Genomic DNA, 23,232 nt, shown 5'->3' on the forward strand with positions numbered 1-23,232 from the left:
ACGTACTAATTTAAATCACAGATAAAAGTGGATAATTAGGTAATTTGTTTTCTTTGTTAAAACTATAGCTGAATGCAGTTCTGAAGTGGAAACATGCACTCACTCTGGTGTTAATGGCCATTTGTTTAAGGCCCAATTATACATGCAGAGAAAATCAACCCACTCTTCATAATACACGAAATTCACTAATCTGCAGGCAAGCAGAGGTCTCATTTTTGTTGATTACCACTAATGTTGTTCCTACTTAAGAAGAAAAATAAGAATCTTATTCCTGCATCAGAGCATTCCAACCTATAACCAGGTCAGACCCAAAGTAACTTATTTTATGGATGGTAGGCATTCAAGAATTATAAATTCACCTGAAATCCAAATATTCGACCAGTATAATGGCAGGCAGGCATCCTAATTGTTGTGTTACTGAAGCAGTAAGAACTTAACCAAATCATTCATGCACATTTAAGTCTCAAAACAAAACTTCTACAGAATTCAATTTATTAATTAGTTCATTTTTAATTACTACGTCCAAAATCTTTATAGTAATTTAAAAAAAAATCTCAACTGGTCACAGCTCTTCATAGCCTTCTAGCAGTTGCACAGTAAAATAACTTTAACAATCACATTCTCATACAAAAAAAAGGACATTCTTACAATGAACATTTTCAATGAATGTAAAAAACATATTCTTGTTTTCGGTAGTAAACAATACGTACCATGTACGCATAAACTGTTTATTTAAAAAAAATCCTTTACCATTCATGTATCCTTGAGGATAACAGAAAGCTGCAATTTTCTGAACTTGGGTCGATAAAATCTTTCTAGCTGCAGGGTACAATCTTCACTGTTGCACTGACTCTAAGGAGTGCAACTCAAAGAGTCAACAGTTTATGCAGGTATTCGGAACAGATTGTCATGTCCGCCATCCATTCAGTATCGTCCATAACCTCCTCGTCCACCGTAGTTTCCCGTATCTCCATAGCCACCTCTCCCCCCATACCCTCCTCTCCCCCCATACCCTCCTCTCCCCCCATACCCTCCTCCTCCACCTCCCTGGCCGCCTCCCCTACCCCAACCACCTCCACTTCCTTGGCCACCTCCCCAGCCTCCACCTCCTTGCCCACCTCCCCAGGAACCACCTCCTCCACCTCCCCAAGAACCACCTCCTCCACCTTGGGCACCCCTTCCTCCACCACCTCGTTGGCCACCACCCCAACCAGCTCCACCACGACCACCACCTCCACCACCGAATCCTCCTCTCCCTCCATCTTGTCTCTTCTGCCACGGTGGCATCTCTGGTGGTGGTGCTTCTATCTCAGATGGTCTACCTCCTCGGTCAGGCACTCTCCCCATCAGAACCTGCAAAAAAAAAGGCCACAGGTTTGATTCTGTGTTGAAGATAGCAAGGAAAGTGTCTTCTATGATTTAAAGCAAGAGTTTAGAGCACTAATCAGTGTATTAGTAAAACTATGGTCAAAGTCAATTATTGACTTGGAGCAGAAGCAAACAGATCAGAGGCAAAAACAAATTGCTGGTAGCCTCAGTCCAGCCTTAAGAAAATATGAAGAAGACGAAAAGAAAGAACATTTTTACTGCCATAGAACCAATGGCAAAGAATGCGATAATTGTACATGACAGTTGTGGGTACAAATTATTGAACTAAAAACATGACAGACGATGGCAAATTTTCATGGATTTCAATACAAACCCCTGAACCACTCATTTAAATTGTTTTGTTTACTATATTGATGATTATCCATACAATGATTACTAATCGTTTGCCAAAAACTGTCATGTTGGCAAAATACACAAAATACATAGTCGTACAGCATAGAATCAGGCCATTCGACCCATCACGTCCATGCTGACCAGAAGGCACCTATCCACATTAATCCCATCTTCCAACACTTGGCCTGTAGCTTTCCACGCCTAGGTGAATTAGATGCTCGTCTAGACACTTCTTAAATGCTGTCAGTGACTCTGCTTCCACCACTCTCTCGGGCAGTGCATTCCAGGTATTCAGCACTCTCTGAATGAAACAGATCTGTGTCAGATTGCCTCTAAATCTCTTACCCCTTATCCTAAATTCACGTCTTCTAGTTTTATTCACCTTTGATAAGGAGAAAAGTTTCCGGCCTCATCATTTTTATATACCTCAATCACGTCCCCTCTTAACCTCCTTCAGTCCAGGGAAAACAGCGTGAGCCTCTCCGGTCTCTCATCAAAACTAAAATGCTCCATTCCAGGCAACATCCTGGTGAATCTCCTCTGCACCCTCCCCAAGTGCTATCACATCTTTCCTATAATGTGACCAGCAGACCTGCACACAGTATTCCAGCTGCGGTCTGACCACTATTGTATAAAGTTGGAGCATAACCTCCCTACTCTTCTATTCGATGCCTCAACTGATGAAGACCAGTATCCGTATACTATCTTAACCACATTGTCTACCTGTCCTGTCGCCATCAAGGATTTTTGGACTTGCACACCTCGGTTCTTATTTACCTCAACAGTCCCCAAGACCTCACCACTTATGGTGTATGCACTGGACTCATTAGTACTCCCAAAATGCATCATCTCACATTTATCAGGATTAAACTCCATCTGCCATTTGTCAGCCCATTTAACCAACAGATCGATAACACACTGTAGCCTAAGACTACCGTCCATACTGTCAACAAATCCACCAATCTTCATGTCATCTGCAAACTTACTGATCATGCCACCTACACCCACATCCAAATCATTCACATATATTATGAACAGCAATGGTCCCAGCACCAATCCCTGCGGAACACCACGAGTCACAAGCATCCTATCACAAAACCAACCCTTTGCCATCACCTCGTCTCCTATTGCCAAGCCAATCTTAAATCCAATTTGCCAACTTGCCCAGGATCCCATGGGCCCTAACCTTTTGGACCAGTCTTCCATGTGAGACCTCATCGAAGGTAATACTATAAATCCACGTAAACCACATCTACTGCACTGCCCTCATCAATACACTTTGTCACATCCTCAAAAAATTAAATCCAATTGGTCACATGAGACTTGCCTTTGACAAAGCAATGTTGGCTATCACTGATCTGCTTCTGCCTTACCAAGTGATCATTGATCTGGTCCTTCAGAATTATTCTATTATCTTCCCTACTACTAATGTTAATCTCGATCTGTGATTGCCAAGCTTTTCCTTGCTGCTTCTCTTGAATAGAGAGACCACATTAGCTGTCCTCCAGACTTCTGGTGCCTCACTTATGCCTAGCGAATACTTAAAGATTTCACCCAGAGCCACAGCAATCCCTTCCTTTGCCTTCCTTAGCAAATGGGGATAAATCTCATTTGACCATGGGGATTTGCCAGCTTAGATATTCAAAATACTTCTCCAATGTTCTGTTCTTAAGTTTTGTCAAAATTCTTTTATCAATATAAATCTTGTGCGCACACCAAACAGGAAAACACATTGACAAAAAATTCACTTGAATCATAAACTAGTAATGTCTCTTTAGCTGCAGATGAAACACAGTGTATCTCAGTATATTCTGGTTTTAATCCTTGCAATTTTGAACATTGTGTATCACAAATGTCTTGCATAGGTGATCAGTTATATTTTAATTTTGTCATTATATCAGAAACATTTCTCAGACCACTGAAGAGTCACTTCAAGCTAGTCGCTTATTCCAGCATTAAGCTTTCTCTCAAGTAACCAAACAACACCAGAGACACATTTGTCTTAGACTTAATATTCAAGAGCTGAATGTTATTTTGTTCAAAAATAGCAAAGTTAGGTTGGGCAAGAATAGTATTCCATTATTTTGTATTTTTATGCAATGTTGTACTGATGTTAACTGAATTACCAAATGTTCCACACATTCACTTGCTATCTGAGGAATTAAGCAATTTGAAAAACAGCTATAGAAAAACATTTTTAGCTCCAGCAATCTATATTTTGAAATACTGGAGAAGCAACAACTAGTTCACTCACCAGAAGGTTCAAACAGTGCTACATCCCCATGGTTACACTCCTATTCAAATAGACACTGGCATTGGTATGTCAGGCCATAAAATTCTTAAACCAGCATTTATATTTTTCTGTTTTCTTTTTTAGTTCTTTACCTTTATAATTCAATCTCTCATCTTCATTTACTTCCTTCCCTCCAATATTTCCAGTTCTCTCCATTACCCACCAACTTCTATTTTGCTTGTCCTTCAGGTATTTTCCTGATGAGTTTGCCATTTTACAAGAACCAGCATGCCTCCCCTCTGATATGTAATGAGCAGGTATTTAGTCTGTCTCTCTGCCCTGCTCAAAAGGATACTGGATAGAATTTATTAACTCACAATCATCCAGAAAAAATGAGTGTCAAGTCAGCTAAAATATATACAGTTACTTGTGAGCCACAGGAAGCCTACACCTGTTCCTGACAAATAAACGTGGCACATCTCAGATTAACATTTCCTTTTAAATTAAAACTACATGGTGAAATTCTTCACACTGATTATTCAACAGCATTTTGAATCTTTAGACTTGTCAGAATGCATCATACCGATGGCCCATGATGGCTACATATAGCACAGAGCAATTATGATATCACTTGCTGTTTTGTCAAATCCCAAGTTCATTGCCAAACATCAGATTCAGTCTGCCTGTGATTAACAGCATTAAAACCATATACCACAATACCCAGGAAAAACTGAAGGATTCCAAATATATAGTCATCTTAGCTTTATGACATTCAGATTCTGTAACTTCACTGTAGTATCCTTTCTACCTTACACAAGGTTCAACATCAAATGGGTTTCAAATGATCAGTCACAAATACATGACACACATGTTGAAAATTATTATCTACATTCCCAAAATACATGTTTATCTATGCTGTTATTTGCCATTTGCTTTAAAAACACACAAATGCCCTAAATTATTCTAAATATGATTTGTCTCTCCCTGCAAGATAAGTGACTTGCAAATGCTCTGATTTTTTTGCTGACACTGAAAGAGTCATACGTGGAAACTGCACCATCTGAAAAATGACGTCACTTCAATAACTGCTATCCAAAGTCAAAACATAAATGTGTTCAAATGCAAATAAGCCTACCTTGTTAATGGCACAGGACGTTCCTTCCCTTAAGGAACCACTGCTGGTCTTCATGATTTTGGACAAGTCCTCACGTGCAGCCAGAAGGTGTGCCAGGGTTACAGTTGACATCAAGGATAATGACTGCCTTTTTGGTTGATAGACTTTTGCCATTTTGTCTGTATTTGCCTAATAAAACCAAAAGTGTATTTTTTGTTTACCATATTTTTAAATGATCACACTTTGACTATCATGGCCATCAAAAATATGCTCAGAAAATAACTTGATTGATACTGATTTGACAGGTTTATTGAAATTTTGAATACCACTAGTTTGTTTCTACTCCCAGTGTCTAATTATTGCTTTGCTTTTTCCTTAGTGTAGGCCAATATTAATTAGCCACCTTTAATTTCCCTAGAACTGGTAGCTTACCTGCTTATTCCAGAGAACAGTGATCAGGGAAGAAATATCTGCTGATTGTGACTCTTTAAACCCACAATATTGGGCTCAACTCTTAAGAGTCACAATCAGCAGATATTTCTTCCCTGATGGCTATTAGTAAAACATATGAGATTTTGCAACAAAGTGTAATCACAAAGCCATCAAATGCCAGGTTGAAAGACTTCATAGTTAAATTGGAAATAGTTTAGCCATGTTAATAAATAAACACTATTAACTAAAGGCTATTCATGGCTCTCATCCCCATTTTTGTATTTTGAACTTAATACATCGTATCACTAAATGTTCATGAGAACAAATTAACAGCACTAGCTAACACAGAACGTGGGCAGCTTAGAGTAAGCCAGAGATGACGAATTAGATAAGGCTCGCAGTAATGGGGATAAAACCAGAGCTTGGCAATGCTGGAAATAGAAAACTTTACTGAATGCTGGTATTGAGGACCATTGGGATCAGATTACGTAAGCAGCAGGATAAATTGATAAAATGAAAAGCGGAGGAAAAGGGAGAGCAGGATAGTTCGTTCATTACCACCTTTTTAAGGAAAAAAAAGGATGGACAATAAACTGCAAGTGATGTGCACAAATTAAAATATGCATATTAAAAAGGAGATACAGCCAAGTGTCATAAGTAATTTCAGAATGGGTATGGATGAGCAAAAACTACAGAATGAGCAAAATTTCAGAATGAGCAAAAACTACACCTTTGTACCCCTGGAAGGAGAAGTTTGTAAATTCTCACAACATAGGAAGCGGCCATTGAGAGCAACCCCTTTAACCCTGTTCTCCCACTTATTTCTGTTTCACCTATTCCTTCTCACTTGCCCATTAAGAGTCCTTCCATGCCTCCCTCAATAACCCTACCACCCACCTACAGCACGGGCAATTTACAGTAGACAATTGACATAACACCCATCATGTATTTGGCACATGGGAAGAAAGCAGAACACCCAGGGGAAACCCATGCAAACATGAAAAAATCCTCACAGACAGCACCAGAGGTCATGATCAAACTTAGGTAGGTGGAGCTGTGTAGTGGCAACTTCTTGAATAGCACTGTAAAAATAGAATGCAAGTTTTGAAGGTCTGAAAAATGATAGCCGATGAAGAGTACCAGTTAAAAACAATACCTGCAGAGGAGAAGGCATAAACTGAGCCAGATGTTAAATTGAAACTGGTAATTGAATTTTGATGAGATGATCCCTCCAGACAGGTGGAAATAAAGGAAGCTAAATGATAAGAGTTTTGGATAGCAGATTTACACCCATAGATATTTTGTAATACAATAAACATTACTGTAAATACACATGTCAAGCAGCAACAATGAAGAGAGAAACAGAGCTCATAACCTCTCATGAAAACTGAAAAGTTAACTGCTTCTCTCTCCACTGAAACTGTCTGAACTGCTGAATATTTCTAACATTTCCTTATTTTATTTCAGATTTCCAGTATCTCCACTCAGATATTTTGATCTTTTGCCATTTAGCTTATCAGCTTCTATTATTTATATTCATTACATACATTAAAGATTTTGATGTAGGAGGCATCATTGGCAAGATTGATGATGATATGAAAATTGGTGCTGTTGATAGTGAGAAGGATAGCCTTAGGTGACAGGAGTTGGTAAAATAGGTAGAGCAATGGCATTTGGAATTTAATCCTGTTAAGCATTCAGTAGTACATTTTGGGAAGATTAATCAGGCTAGGAAATATATAATTTGTTAGGATCCTAGGGAGTATGAAGGAACAGAGGGGCCAAGGTATACATGTCCAAGGATCCCTTATGGTGGCAACAAAGGTGGATAAGGTGGTTAAGAAAGCATATGGGATACTTGGCCTCATTAGCTGGGTATGCAATATAAGAGGAGGAAAGTCATGGTACAACAATATAAAACATTAGTTAGGCCACAGCTGAAGTACTGTGCACACTTCTGGTCGCCACACTATAGAAAGGATGTCATTGCCATATGCCTCTTTTTTTTTCTTTATGCACCCTAGATTACTCTTGACATCCAGTGTTCCTTGAACTTGTCGTCCTTATCCTTCACCCTTACGGAACTGAACTCTCACTACTTTACTTCTGAATGTCAGATGTAGACTTACCTGCAAATGGCTGCTCTCAATCTATTATTGCCAGTCCTATCTTATGATAATAGAATCAGTCTACTCCAATTTAGTATCATAATTTCCAGTTCATTCTTACCCATTTTCATAATTACCTTGAAACTTATAGATTTATGATCACAACCTCAAAATGCTCCCCCACTGACACTCCAACAACTTGTCAGGCTACATTTCCTAAGATCAAGTCCAGTACTGCCCTTTCTATAGTAGGACAATTAAAAAGCTCTCTTGAACACAGTTTAAAAATTCCACCCTGTCTAAGCCTTTCACAATAAGGTAATCCAGATAACACTGGGAAGTGGAAATCCCTATGACTATAATTCTATTATTCTTGCAACCTCTCTGTAACTTGCCTACATCTCTCCTCCTCTTCTCCCACTGACTATTAGGAGGCCTACAGTACACCCTAGCAGATTGATCATCCCTTTGTTACTGAGCACTACCCATTTGGCCTCATTTGAAGAGCCTTCTAGGGCACTGCATGGAGCACATTTCTAGTGGCAGTACAACTCTTTAATCTAATACAGCACATTACACAGTATATGAGCAGTGCTTTAATTAGTGCCATTAATCATTATGAGTTGGGAGATTCACCAGTATCTAGATGCCAGAAGGTCAACAAGCATTTCTGAGGTATTGCTCAAACAATATGTATAATTTTCTGCAGGGCAATTGTGGCAATTGGAGAGACTAATGGGGGAGGGGGGTGCAGGGGAGAGGAGGAGTATAAATATGAAGAGAAGTGATCTGATGTACTGTCCAAAGATGCAGAAGTCGTGCACATGAACTGGTGTCATTAGATGCTGCTTGCATGCTTGAGAATAACCAATTTGTTTTTAAAGAGAAAGCAGACACATACACACTGCTGTGCACATACAGTCCCACCCAACATCCTCAACATCTGACCATTTCTCATCTGCGGCGCTCATTTCAACCAACTGACAATTATACATTAAATTATATTATCTGGCAGATAATATGAAGGATAATCATGGCACAATTACCTTTACAAGAAAAGAAACAACCATTTCATATATTCATACCTGTAAGCAATACAATATTCATTTAAACCCAATAAGAACATATTTCTTTTCCCAATTTTTAAAATGCACATTTAAACCTATTTAGAAAATCTTTCTTTTGGTTTTAAGAAGGGTTGCTTTGGTTATATGTTTCATTGGTTCCAGGGCTACAACTGCAGAGCAGCACTCAGGTTTATCCCCTTTGGAGCTGTCCATCAGGTCCTGACCTTCCAGGTCCTGTACTTCATTTCAAATAGCAGAAGTTGCCTGCACACAACTTCTTTTAAAATGAGATGGCTGTTGCACATTAGCTACCACACAGACTTGGAATGAGGTTTTGATCCACTGGCAAAAGCCTTTGACTCAGTCAATCAAAAGGACTGAACATCCCTCACAAGTTTTACTACCCATAGAAATTCATCCACATGCAAAATCTGCTACTTATGACAGACAAGCTGTTACCTTAACCAATGGGTCCACAATAGACCCAAGTTCAATACAGACTGATGCCAAGCAGGAATGTGTCATCGCCCAACATTTTTCTCAATCTTTTTCCTCACAATACTGCATTTCACCACCAACAATCTTCCCACTGAATTGGAATTTAATCTACAGGACAAATGCGAAATCGTTCAACCTATGTTGTCTCTGCTCCAGAACCAGGCTCACACCAACCTTACTCGTTCATCTGCAGTACACAGACAACTCTTGTATATGCACGTTCACAGGCCAAGTACCAAGCAATAAAGTACATGAGAGATTGGGCCTTAAACACAATAAACAAACACAGAACAAAGGTCTTCTCCCAAACTGGCTCAGCTGTACAACACTGCCTTCTGACAGTAAGAGCCATGACTAGACCCTGGAAAATATGAACTGCTTCCCCCATCTTGGGGGTCATCTCTCAATGAAGAGAGACATTGATGATAACATTCCTCATCACATTCACCACTCCCCTCTTCCTGTCTAATGACAAATGTTTTTCAAGGTCAAGACCTCCAAACTCAGCACAAAGCTCATGTTCTATCAGACAGCAGTGATCCTTGCCCCTGTGTACAGTTCTGAGACATGGACTACCTATAGCATACTTCCCAAAGCACTGGAAAAATAGTATCAACACCATCTCCATAAAAGTCTCCAAATCCACTGGCAAGATAAGCAAACCAATGCTTCTGACCTCCCTCATCCAAATATCTGTAGCATTAAGGCCCTAATTATACACCTTGGCTCTGATGGGCAGGCAATATCACTAGCAGGCCCAACAATTCCATCACAGCAACATCAACAGAGGACATGATTCAAGGAGGTTCTCCAAGAGAAACTAACACCCTCACTGACTTGTGAGGATCTCCAGCCCACGCCTGCTTAAAGATGACAAGATACATTTCAGATTGCCTGGAGAAACACAAGTCCATTTGCCCTGGGTAAATGGCAGGAGGAGTGCAACACCTCCGAAGCTACACGCACCTGCGCACCTTCACCCCATCTGTGGCAGAGTCTACAAGCCCCACACTGGCTTCATCAGCCATCTGAAAACCCGAAGAAATGGAGTGGAAGCAAGTCATTTTGATCCTGAGGGACTACAAGAAGAGGAGATTTCATTGGATGTTTGCTGAAGAAATGATAAATTAATAAGCACTGCTGCATCAAATAAAAATGTCAGAGGTTACTCTTATCACAATGTTTGTTTTGCCTGACAGTGACTGCATTTTCCAAATTTTCAAAGAAGTGACTTTTACCTTTGCAGGCACCAGGCTTGTTCTAAGAAAGTCACTTGAAGTCATGGTGAATGTACCAACTTCTACTCCCAAATTCCCACCTCTTTCTTCTTTATCACCTCCCACCGCATCCTACTCAAAAGTAGGGTACCATGACTCCTACTCAACATTTTAGACAAATACTGGCAAATTAGTGAAGGATTTAATTAGCATGGTAATAAATCAGCATTTAAGTAAGGAGCACCCTTCATGCCTTTCCAGCTTATTCAGAAAGCACTTAAAAAGTTTTACTAACCGACACGGAACAACAAAATGTTAACCATTTCTGCATTCATTTTAAAGTACTCTCATTATTTAGCACCTATATACTACAGCCCATGGGTGCATGTATAAACAAAGATTCCTAACGTTCAAAGTTGGAACGGAGTCAGACATTGAATGTGGTTTTGAGAGTCACGCTACAAAAGTAAGCAGCTCCTCTAGATAGAATATCTTATGTCCTCAGACTTTGATTCTTACCTTGGCTTTGTCAGACCAGCCAAATGATTGGACAGTCACATCTAGACGTTTGATCAACATTCTTCTGCGGCACTCATACTCACTGGTGAGAGCTTTATTTATTGCCACAAGGTTCTCCTGTGTAAAAAGATTTTGCAAAAGTGGGTTTTATTCATATGGAAGTTGATTTATGTTTTATATTCTACAGATCCTCTGAATATAGGATATATAAAAGCATTTCAGCCATACTTTAAAAATCATCTGCTTGAATAATTGGCTTCAACAAAAATATATCATCAAGCTAATTTTGTATGTGACTTTTATAACCTATTCCTAGCCCACCAAGGCGATGGCCAAGGGACTTGTGGTACAGCTGTAGCTTTGTGGCTGTATTACTCTCCCAAAGCTTTTTCTTTAATTAAAATCACTCAAGGTTGTCATGCAAAGGGGCATGATCTGGTTCAAGTGTTACCACATTGTACATCATCTAAAAAGTATGATGTATGATAAAATTGTCTAAAATGGTCAACCAGCATAATGCCTTTGCCCTAGGGTTTCAGAATATGCCATAAAATTGAGTACAAGGTTTCCACCTCTAAGATTATCTGAAGTTTATTACGCTCACTGATCAGTTCACATGAAGACAATGTTCCAAAAATCAGACCTCTAGTATATTTTTTCTGCTTAACATTACTCTGCTAGTGCTGATTCGCTACAACGCTTTTGATCCTCCAGTCTGAACACATACATATATACAACCCTTGCATTTTAAAAACTGCTTTTGCTCAGGCTGCAAGTTGCTGAGTCAGGAACCTGGGCAAACCCCTACCCTTCAACTGGGCTCCTGCAGCAATTAATCAGTCCACAGTTTGGTGTGGAGAGGCTGCATGTGAAGCAGGCTGGGGTGAGTGGAGTGACCCTTCAGCAGAAGAGGCGAGGTTCAGAAATGCAGAGCGGCTGTGAGTAAGGGATATTACTCTGGACTGGAGATCTCCGTGGTTCCAAGCTAATATGGTAGATTAATTTTATCTGCACATTAATAATCTCGAATATTCAGATCACTATTTTTTGGACCCATCCAGTCCAAGTTTCTAAATCTCTCTGGTTCTGAGAGCCCCTGAAAGCAAGGATCAATTGACACTGAAGATCAACATAACATCCTGAAACCTGCAGTAGTACTAACAGCAAGGCCAGCAGAAACAGCTTGTATTCATTAAAAATGAAAGCCCAAATGTTGTCCTGTTGCTGATGCAATCTCCTTTCAATAGAATCAGCACAGAGATCACTGTGCAGGGGTGATCATAAATTATCTCCTATTATCAAAGAAAAGGAGACAAAAAGCTTTAAGCCTTTTTCTGTCAAGAGGGACATTGTTATCAGTAACACGATACTTCACAATTACTGCTAATCTCTAGCCCTGAAAAATAGCTCAGCCCAGAACTTAAATTTTGTAGACATTGTTAAAAGTATTTTTTTTATGTTTACTATTTACATTTCTTTCTTAATCCAATGCCTTTGTCACCATCTTTTTTTGCTTTTAAAACTTATTGTTTTTAAAATATTCTAGTTCCCCTTTTCCAAAAATTCTTCAATTTGATTGAGCAATCAGCCTTCCTACTGAATTCCCTGTTGACAAAGTCTACAGATACCCTCCAGAAACAACAAATTCAAACCCAGCCGAGAAAAGAGGAAGTCTGATTTCTGTCATCTGCTAAAAGTTTGTGGACCACTTTTCCATGCTGACTATCCCTAATTAAGCCATGGTTCGCCAAATACTCATACATCCTATCCCTAAGAATCCTCTCCAATAGCTTCCCTACCACTGATATAAGATTCACCGGTCTATAGTTACCAAGATTATCCTTATTTCCCTTCTTGAACAATGGAGCAACATTAGCTATTCATCAGTCCTCCAGACCTTTGCATGTAGCAAGATAGGACACAAATATCTTGGTCAAGGCCCCAGCAATCTCATTTCTTGTCTCTCTCAATAACCTGGGTTTATCCCATCAGGCCCTGGGGACTAATCCACCTTAATGTTCTTCAAGAGACCCAACACTACCTCCTTCTTTATCTCAAAATGACCAAGCGTATTAGCACATTCCACACTGATCTCAATGTACTCCACGTCCTTCTCCCTGGTAAAGTACTCAATTAGGACCTCGTCCACGTCCTCCAACTCCAAGCACACGTTCCTTCCTTTATCCTTGAGTGATCCTACCCTCTCCCCAGTTATCCTCTTACTCTTAATGTACATATAGAATGCCTTTGGATTCTCTTTAATCCTACTTGCAAGGACTTTTCATGGCCCCTTCTGGCTCCCTTAATTCCCTTGAGTTCTCTTCTAGTTTTTTATAATCCTCAAGGGCCCTGTTTGATTTTAGCTTCCTAAACCTTATATATGCTTCTATTTCCTTCTTGACTGAATTCACCACCTCTCTCATAGTCCAAGGATCCCTTACCCTGCCATCCTTGTCCTTCCTTCTTACTGGAACATACATATCCTTTAGTCTGTCCACATGCCTTATGAAAACACACCAGTTAACTCGCAATATCTTAGCCAATATTCCACTTGGACTTTAACCAGCATACGTACATTGATGGTCATTCATGCCACTGCTGATTAAGAGATGTTGCTGTGTACAAAATATCTGTAATGTTTATCCTTGTAATAGCAAATTTAATTCAAAATAAGTAATTCTAAGCAAAATGGTATTGTATTTCCTAAAAGCAGTATCTTACCCATTGTTCAGGAGTTAGTGTCAGCTTCAGCAAAGGTTGACTCATATGACTTTTGGGAGTTTTGGAAATAATACTTTTCACCTGGGAGAACAAAATATATTTAGAAGTTCAGATTTTTAATCGAGTAAATGAAAAACAAGGCTATAGAAAAACAAAATGCATCACTGACCTTTTCCTCTACAGGTTTAAATAACTGTTCATCAGCAACACCGGATGCAGGACAGGGCAAACCCAGTGCTGCAAAGATAGATTTAATTTCCCGAGAAATATCTTTGTTGCCTTCAGCTTTAGACACTGGAGGAGATTTACACTGTAGGATCCTAGCAGTTTGAAGCTCAGACGACAGATATACTGTAAGCAAACATTAAGTCAAGAGACCTCAATATTTCAATCTATTTAACACATCCAGTTAAAACATTTGAAAAGGTTAATAAAAGAAGCGAACACTTTATCAATAGAAATGATGCAAACACTCAGGTCAACCAGCATTTATGAAAGAGAAACAGTTAACATTTCAGATTAAAGACCCTTCACCTGTCGAAGTTCTGATGAAGTGTTCTTGATCTGAAGCACTAACTCTGTTTCTTTCCAAAGATGCTGCCTGATCTGCTGAGTGCTTTCAGCAATTTTTGTTTTTATTTCAGATTTCCAGCATTCATTGTTCTTTTGATTTCCAAACAAATTATCAATTTCCTTTAAAATGGGAATTATGCAATCAATGAATTATTTTTTATATATGTATGTATGTATGTATGCCACAAATTACATCATTACAGAAATAGTTTAAATTTTGCTATGGAGACTAAATACTCCAAATAAAATCCATCTTATATCAAGCAAGTCAGCTGAATTCTATATATTGTTACAATGTTGGTATGTAGATTTAAAAGATCAATACCTAGAACATGCAAAAATCATAAAAGCAGTCACCTTTGTACTGAAACTAATGTTAAAAAATTTAAGAATGTTTATTTAGAACTACTTTTAGAGCTTGTTTTTAAATTGCTCCTTTCACCCCACAGGATATTACAAAGAAATGTAACAACAGCAGAAATGTACTGTCCTTTTGGCCTGTCATGCCATTCATTAAGGCAATGGCTAACTTGTATCTCAGCTCCGTCAACCTATCATGGTTCTGCAACCCTCAATACCTTAAAACTTCATATTGAGAGGAGGACATGGACAGCAGTTTTGTAAACGAAGGGGAAGGAGGGAATAACAAAGAAGGTAATTTTACAATGCTGGTTAGCATAGAGAGGGATGTGAATGGCCATGGGCTTGATGGTAGCAGGGCACAGCAGGAGTAGAGCTTCAAAGAGAAGATAAATTTAAAAGAGAATATGAAAGAAGAAAAAACATTTGAGAAAAATGCAGGTTCACAATTCAGAGAAGTTAAAGGACAATCCGAACGTGGCAGAGATTTCCATGAGAACTTTGCTTGCATTACAAACAAGAGTGCAGGTTTAATCAGATTAGGAGCATCAAAACCAGGGAATATATTGCTCTCCAGACTAACCCAGGAATAGTAGCTATATAAAACAGCTTTATGCACTAAACATCTTAAGACTGCTTTAGCTTTGTTGTGCCTCTGCTCCTAGACTGAGAAAGACAGGATGGACAAGTGTTTCTCAGCCTGATTGTTATCCAATAAACACTTATTGGAGAGCCAGCATTGGACGGTGAGAGAAGGCATATTCGACTTTAGGCACAATGCCTCCACAGTAAAATAACATGTTGGCACTCAATATTCACACTGGAATTGACCTGATGGCCCATCTATTTAGCCAGCTCCCAGCTTTTATGTTTGAATGTAAGCAATTTAGCAATGAATGACAAGCTAATATTCAGTGGTACACTCTAAAGCTCCTTCAAAACTCCACTCAAAGATGCTATTGAATTTCCATACCATGGTATTTTGGAGACACCTTGTGGTGTACCAGATATGGTCTGATTACTTTAAATGCATACACCAGTGTGATGCCTAACAGTACTGGCACTTTTAAAACTAACTTCACGCATCTATTTCTTCACAGTATGTTATATTTAATCAGTAAAATTGTAAAAGATTCCAGTAGCAATTACTGCAACAAATTCTTGCAAAATATTTTAAGAATTCGACCAAGTTAGAGTATAATAATATAACTTACATAGTAGTTTTAAGCAGTCTTCTTTCTTTTTTAGTCTCTCTTTAAAATCTCCTGACAGAAGTGTTGGATAGGGGCAAGACATTTCTTTTAGGAAACCATTAATCTCCAGCAGAAAACTTTCAACATCATCTGCACCTTAAATAGCAAGAGCCAGTAGAATTAAAAATGTATTACAAAGTAACTTGAGAAAAACATGATGCATACAGTTTGTTCAATATTTGCCAAAATGCTACTCAGGAGGATATTTTGATTCACAAATCTCTGCAAAAAAAAAATCAGAAAAATCACACCTAAAAAAATCTAAAATTAGCTGCTGAAATTAACTGCTTTATATCAAATTACATTGCTCTCATTTAACTAACTGATCTAATTTAATTGATATGTATTAAAACTTTTAAATGCTTCTTCACTAAGATATGACAAATCTGTCACATAATTAGTCCAGAGTCACTGAACATCTAAGTTGCATAGAGCCAAGGGCATCATTTGATGAATCCTCATCAAAAAGAGCATTTATCACAACCTTAGTCAAAAAAGACTAATAGTTCTCCACCAATTCATCCCATAATCTTCATGGACACGTGATCTGAACCACGTTTGTCTTTTTCCCATTTGTCTTAACACCTTTTACTATTTGCTAATTTTTCTTTTCAATATTTGAATGTAAAGTTCAAATAATGTCCAGCATATTTTATTAATTTTGGTAAGATTTTCTCTATTTTGTGTCTTCATCTTTTGGAATATTGTTGCCCACCCCTAACTGCTATTGAGAGGCTGGCGGCAAGTCACTTTTTTGAACTGTTGCAGTCTTTCTGGCGACAGTATGCACACAAGGAGTTCCAGGATTCAAACCCGGAAAGGGCGAAGGTATAGGATATATTTCCAAGTCAGAATAGGGTGCAAAACATGCAAGCAATCATGTTTCTATGTGCCTGAAATCCTTTTCTTTGCGATAGAGGCTGCACGTTTGTGCTATTGCAGCTGTCTGGGTGAGTAACTGCAGCACATTTTGTTGCTGGTATCCACTGCAGCCACAGTACACTGGAGGCAGAGTTTAGGGTAGTGCTTGGAGTGCTAATCAAGCAGGTTGCTTGGTCCCGGATGGTGCCAGACTTCAACTGATGTTGAAGTCGCACTTATCCAGGCAGGTATTCCAATATAGCATGATGTGTTTTGTCAATGTCAAAAAGACTTTGGGGTGTCAGGAAGTGAGATACTCAGCAGAAAATCCAGCTTCTGAGCTGCTCTTTTAGCCCCTGTATTTATGTAGCTGGTCCACTCGAGTGTTTGGTTAATGGTGTCCCTCAGGATGTCAATGGTGGGGAATTCAACATTGGCAAGATCACTAAATATTAAGGGTAGGTGGTTATGCTCTCTCATTCTGGAGAACATAGAACAATTAGAGCACAATTCAGGCCCTTTGGCCCACAAAGCTATGCCGAACATGTCCCTACCCTAGAAATTACTAGGCTTACCCATAGCCCTCTATTTTACTCAGCTCCATGTACCTATCTAACAGTCTCTTGAAAGACCCTATCGTATCAGCCTCCACCACTGTTTCCAGCAGCCCATTCCACGCACTCACCACTCTGAGTAAAAAAAACTTACCCCTGACATCTCCTCTATATCTACTCCCCAGCACCTTAAACCTATGTCCTCTTGTGACCACCAATTCAGCCCTGGGGAAAAGCCTCTGGCTATCTACCCTATCAATACCTCTCATCATCTTGTACACCTCAATCAGGTCCCCCCTCATCCTCTGTCTCTCCAAGGAGAAAAGACCGAGTTCCCTCAACCTGCTTTCATAAGGCATGCTCCGCATTCCAGGCAGTATCCTTGTAAATCTCCTCTGCACCCTCTCTATGGCTTTCACATCTTTCTTGTAGTGAGGCGACCAGAACTGAGCACAATACTCCAAGTGGGGTTTGACCAGGGACCTATATAGCTGCAACAATACCTCACGGCTCCTAAATTCAATTCCCCGATTGATGAAGGACAATACACCATATGCCTTCTTAACCACAGAGTCAACCTGTGCAGCCGCTTTGAGCGTCCTATGGACTCGGACCCCAAGATCCCTCTGATCCTCCACACTGCCAAGAGTCCTACCATTAATACTATATTCCGCCAACATATTTGACCTACCAAAATGAACCACTTCACACCTATCTGGGTTGAACTGCATCTGCCACTTCTCAGCCCAACTCTGCATCCTATGTCCCTCTGTAACCTCTGACAGTCCTCCAAACCATCCACAACACCCCCAACCTTCGTGTCATCCGCAAACTTACTAACCCACCCCTCCACTTCCTCATCCAGGTCATTTATAAAAATCACAAAGAGTAAGGGTCCCAGTACAGATCCCTGACATACACCACTGGTCACCGACCTCCACTCAGAATATGACCCTTCAACAACCACTCTTTGCCTTCTGTGGGCCAGCCAGATCTGGATCCACACTGCAATGTCTCCTTGGATCCCATGTCTCCTCACCTTCTCCATAAGCCTCGCATGGGGTACCTTATCAAACGCCTTGCTGAAATCCATATACACTACATCTACTGCTCTCCCTTCATCGATGTGCTTAGTCACATCCTCAAAAAATTCAATCAGGCTCGTAAGGCAGGACCTGCCCTTAACAAAGCCATGCTGACTATTCCTAATCATATTATACCTCTCCAAATGTTCATAAATCCTGCTCCTCAGGATCTTCTCCATCAGCTTACCAACCACTGAGGTAAGACTCACCGGCCTATAATTTCCTGGGCTATCCCTACTCCCCTTCTTGAATAAGGGAACAACATCCGCAAAGACAGTAGGAAATAACGTAACTTTGATATTGACGCAAAAAAGCCTTGTAACGACATAAGATTACATGAAAAACTAGGAGAGGGAAACCCAGGGTTCTGAATTTTATCTGCCAGATAGTGCATCATGCACTGATCCACATGACACCCAGGTCAAGTCTATAATCTTGCCGCTGTCATGCTTTGCGCACTTAGATCATTTATACACTTGAAGAACGGTCATAAACACCAGAAAAATAGGGAATAAAATGTATTTTAAATGATTTCAGACAATTTAATAATAGCAAATTTTGAATCTTTAAGATAAAAATTAAATAACATTGACAGATTTAATGAACAGACCTGAAAACTCACAATGCAACTGATTGTCAAAAATGTCATTTTCATAGACTGCGACAATCCTAAATCAAACTGATCAGGAATTAAGAAATAAGTTTTAAAAACATCAGTGTGCCATTTGTCCCTCAAGCCTAAGTTAACTTTCACTTAAGATTCGTGTCGTAACCACCTTCCTCACTCTGGTTCTATAACTTTTACAAACCTTGCCTGACAAAAATCCATCAATCCCATATTTAAATTTTCATTAGACCTAGTACAACATCTTTTTGGAGGAAAGAGAACTTCAAGTTTCCAGTGCCTTTCCACACCCTGAACTCCACCTACTGGTTCTTCCTGCTCAATCTATTAATGTTCTTTTACAACTTTTCAGCTCTTACCTACACAATTTACAGAGCCACCTAAATTGGTGTCAACAGTAAAACTGAATATGGAATGAAGAGCTGAGGCACCAGTACCAACCCCTGGGAGATAACATTAGTCACAACCAATAAATCTGAATATGTTGCCATTAACCCTATTGTGCCTCTTACTGTCCAATACCCTCTCTTGCTGATAGGTTATTTGTCACTCCAAGTCCTCGAATTTTTGTAAGCAACTCCTTATGTGGAATAACTTTTGAAATAACATAAGTAATATTGACCAACACTCGCTTGGATAAATCTATGCTTGTTCCTTCTGATTGGTTCTCATTTGGCCAATTGCTCTGCCATACTGTCCTTCCTGAAATTCATTTCTATTACTTGCCCATTCCCTATTGTTGTGGAATTCTGCTGCCCTACAAACCTCAGATAAATAGACTGTTCCAATTTTTGTTTTGTGCACATCCCTGATTTTAAAACTCCTTCAATACTGGCAATCATGTCCTCAGTTACTTAAGCTCGCTCCAAAATTTCCTACCCAAACCTATCAACAGTAACTTCCCCACAGAAGACATTAACCAATAATTTCCAAGATTCTTTATTTCATAAATTATTAACAACTTTGATTTTTTTTTTCAGTCCTAGGGACAACTTTTCAATTGAGTGAACACTGAAAGACAATGAATTGGAGAGCGAATATTTGCCCACTTATGACTTTAATACCTTTGAAAATTATTAGAACTTGGTGATTAGTCTGCATTTTGTACATTGCCTAATATTTTTAAACCAATACATCTAACAAGTTCTTTACTCATTATTTTTGCCCCAAATCTGGCACTTCAACCACATTCTTTATATGCATCTGATACGAAGTATGTAACAAGTTTGCTGCTTCCTGCTTTTCAATAACAGTATCAACTGCATGCACCTTAAGTTGCCATTCTCCTCTTAAAATACTTGTTATCAATCTTTAATATCACTCGTGCATTTTTTTCCTTTTATGTAACCACTACCATGTTCTCTGTACTCTCCTTGCCTCTCATTCTATTTTTCCCAGCTCACAGGATCTCTTTGGTTCTTTGTATTTGCACAAGTTCTCTCTCGGTTTATACTTTCTTTCATTTCACTTGGAGACCAATTCCCACGATGTGAACTTTGTTCTCATTCTTTTCTCTGTGGGCAGTTTGGACTTTTTATGTCTGCCTGACCTCTCCCCACTTCCCAAGTTGTTCAAAGTTATTTTTGCAACCATTTCAGCTTGTATTTAGGTTCCAGCCTGATTCAGAGTGCAACCCATCCAAATAGTACAGCTCCTGTCTGTTCCAGTACGAACGCAAATGTCCCATGGAATTTAACTCCAGTTGTCTCTAATGATCCTTCAGCCAAAACTCATTTTTCTATTCTGGATGTCCCTGTGCTGATTTGGTATAAGAACACTGCTAACATTATAAAATGTAAGATCCTGCCCTGTTAATGCTTTCTCAGCAGGCCAGACCCATGCTTCTTATGTTACTTGTTTCCAGATAAAAACCATGACAAATGGATCATCCCACTCCGGGCTGCTTTCCAGCTGCTTCATTTACTCTTCCACCACTGGAAGCAAGTAGGAACCAAACCCTTCACGACTCTCAATGCTATCTATTCTCTAATTACAGAATCTAAAAAAATACCTGCCATATTTCTATTCTATTTCCTAACATTCTATTACAACCACTTGAAAGGGATTCTATAGAATGAATAGATGAAAAGATGTCCTGTTTTCTGCAGCTATTAATTTAAAAGCATATTTCAGTTGTTGTCACTCAATGTTATTGGATGCAAAAACTTCAGTGTTAGAGCCATGGTGTCAACTTCTGTTTAGATTAAAACCCAAGCATATTGTTATCATATTTAGGTCAATTTTTTATTCAAACCTTCCAGTGCAATTTTGTTCAAATAATAATTGAATTTAATTGTCAAGCTTCCAGTAGAAGCAGGTGGGACACATGGCTTTAACTAACATGTCTATGTATACTGAAAATGGAGGCCAACCTTCCAATTTGGAACACTACAATATTTACTTCTTAAAATTACCAGACATTGAACAAGTCTCTTGAGTTTTGTGGTAATCTTTTAGGATAGAGGGAAAGTAATGGAAACATGATACTTGAATGATAGTGAACTGAAGGAAGACAGTACTTACTAGTAATATTATTTATACTTTCTTCCAAATTACATAACATTTTAATCTGTGAAGATAACCACACACACAGTTCAGTAAATTCTGAAGAATATGGTCCAGTCTCAACTGCTTTCAAAAGCGCTTCTTCTTCCAACAAAGGTCCATTGTACCTACATTAAAGAGAAAATGGACAGCTATTTAATGATTAATACAAGTGAAGACTGAATATCAAAACATGTGACTAAATGTACAAATAAAAAAATATAGTAAGGATTAATCACAACTTTATGGACACTAAGATGGATAAGGAAATTAGCAAAATAGTCACAGGCACGCTCTGATAAAGTTCACAATATTTTCAAAACCTACTATGGTTCTTTCATCAAATTTTGTGAATCAACCTCAGCAGTGTTTTGAAAATATTGTAAACATTACTCAAGAATACCCATTAAGTAAATGCACCTCAATCAGGAATAAAAAAGTGAGTGTATTTGATTACTCCCAGGAGAATGGCCAAAACAAAATCTTCTCTGGTACTGCATACAAAATTATTACAACTGGATAAAAAATTATGACATACAAATCAAAAGAAACCTTAATGGAAAATATTCTCAACATGAAGTACATCACATGACTGGGATTGCTTTTCAAAAATTAAAATTTTCCCCCCAAAACTTATATTTCCATGGCCTTCATTAGATTTGAAACCCATATGGATACTTATTCAATAGGGTAGCAAGCATATTATTGAAATCAACTTTAGCTTTAACCTCCATAACCAGTCTTCAACATTCTTTAGTCTACTGAATGCACAACATTGTTTGATTCTATGATACAGATATCTATATCTGCAATCAGATGCAAGTGTTTGTGAAGCTGAATACAAACCTAGCCAGCCCAGATTTTGCAAAACTGTCAGCAGTTTCTCTGTGCAAATGTTACCATTCAAGATTTACAACTCCACTGACTCCCCAGCAAGAAGTCTTTTACTGACTGTGCTTTGACACCATTGCAAAGCACTAAGTATTGGCAATTCACAAATACAGATGACCCTCACATTACGGGTGGAGGGATGTGGCGGGGGGGGGGGGGGGGGGGGGGGGTGGGGAAGGTGGTGGAAGGGGTAAGGTTGTGTTCCTGGAAAATGGTCTGTATTGCGATCTTCCATAATGCAAAGCTGCGGCATGGGATAAGAGTTGAAAGAAAATATTTACTTCCCCCTCCCCCCCATATAAATTCTGAGAGAGTGAATTTTATTCCTCAAAATCTCAAATTTTGCATAGTGATTTGTGAATTCTGTAAGGGCAAACTTCCATATCCTGAATGGCCATAACATGGAGGTTGTCTGTACCTTCATTAGGGAATCAACCTGAAATATGCGTGCAAGAACATTTGAATGGAGATGAAAGGCTGCAAGGAGCCAAGGTCAGCATTGGGTAACTTATCTTTTTCTCTGAACTAATTGTACAGTGTACCCCCACATTACAGCAGTTCAGATTACAGAAATTTGCCCCTACAGGAATCACAGTTCACTACCAAAAAATTTGAAATACGGATAAAACATTCACTTTTACAGAATTTATCCGAGAAAGAAAGAATGGAAAACAACAACTTTTGCCAACTTCTGTCAAGGGTTCACCTTGCGGAAAATTGAGATACAGGCAGTTTTACAGAAACGCGACCCTTCCATAACACGGGTGTAACGGATAATTGTTTTCAATTTTGCTCATACGTGTTTTTTGATAACTGTCAATAATTAAAATGTTTAAATTATTTGATTCTTGAAAG

At 39.0% G+C, this 23,232-nt stretch overlaps 1 protein-coding gene across 1 annotated transcript in view; it reads right to left on the reverse strand.

Annotated features, from left to right (window-relative positions):
* Positions 1–475: 475 nt before the first annotated feature.
* fam98b (family with sequence similarity 98 member B) overlaps positions 476–23,232 on the reverse strand; it is a 29,046-nt gene continuing 6,289 nt past the window's right edge. Inside the window, exons 2-8 of the mRNA XM_052022072.1 lie at positions 21,466–21,614; positions 15,779–15,913; positions 13,801–13,982; positions 13,632–13,712; positions 10,911–11,027; positions 5,091–5,258; positions 476–1,353 (exon numbers count right to left, since the gene is read on the reverse strand). Coding sequence (XP_051878032.1) covers positions 925–1,353; positions 5,091–5,258; positions 10,911–11,027; positions 13,632–13,712; positions 13,801–13,982; positions 15,779–15,913; positions 21,466–21,614 — 1,261 coding nt within the window. The 3' untranslated portion in view covers positions 476–924. The remainder of the gene's footprint in view (positions 1,354–5,090; positions 5,259–10,910; positions 11,028–13,631; positions 13,713–13,800; positions 13,983–15,778; positions 15,914–21,465; positions 21,615–23,232) is intronic.

Source organism: Pristis pectinata, chromosome 1, assembly GCF_009764475.1.
Source record: "Pristis pectinata isolate sPriPec2 chromosome 1, sPriPec2.1.pri, whole genome shotgun sequence".
Lineage (NCBI taxonomy): Eukaryota > Metazoa > Chordata > Chondrichthyes > Rhinopristiformes > Pristidae > Pristis > Pristis pectinata.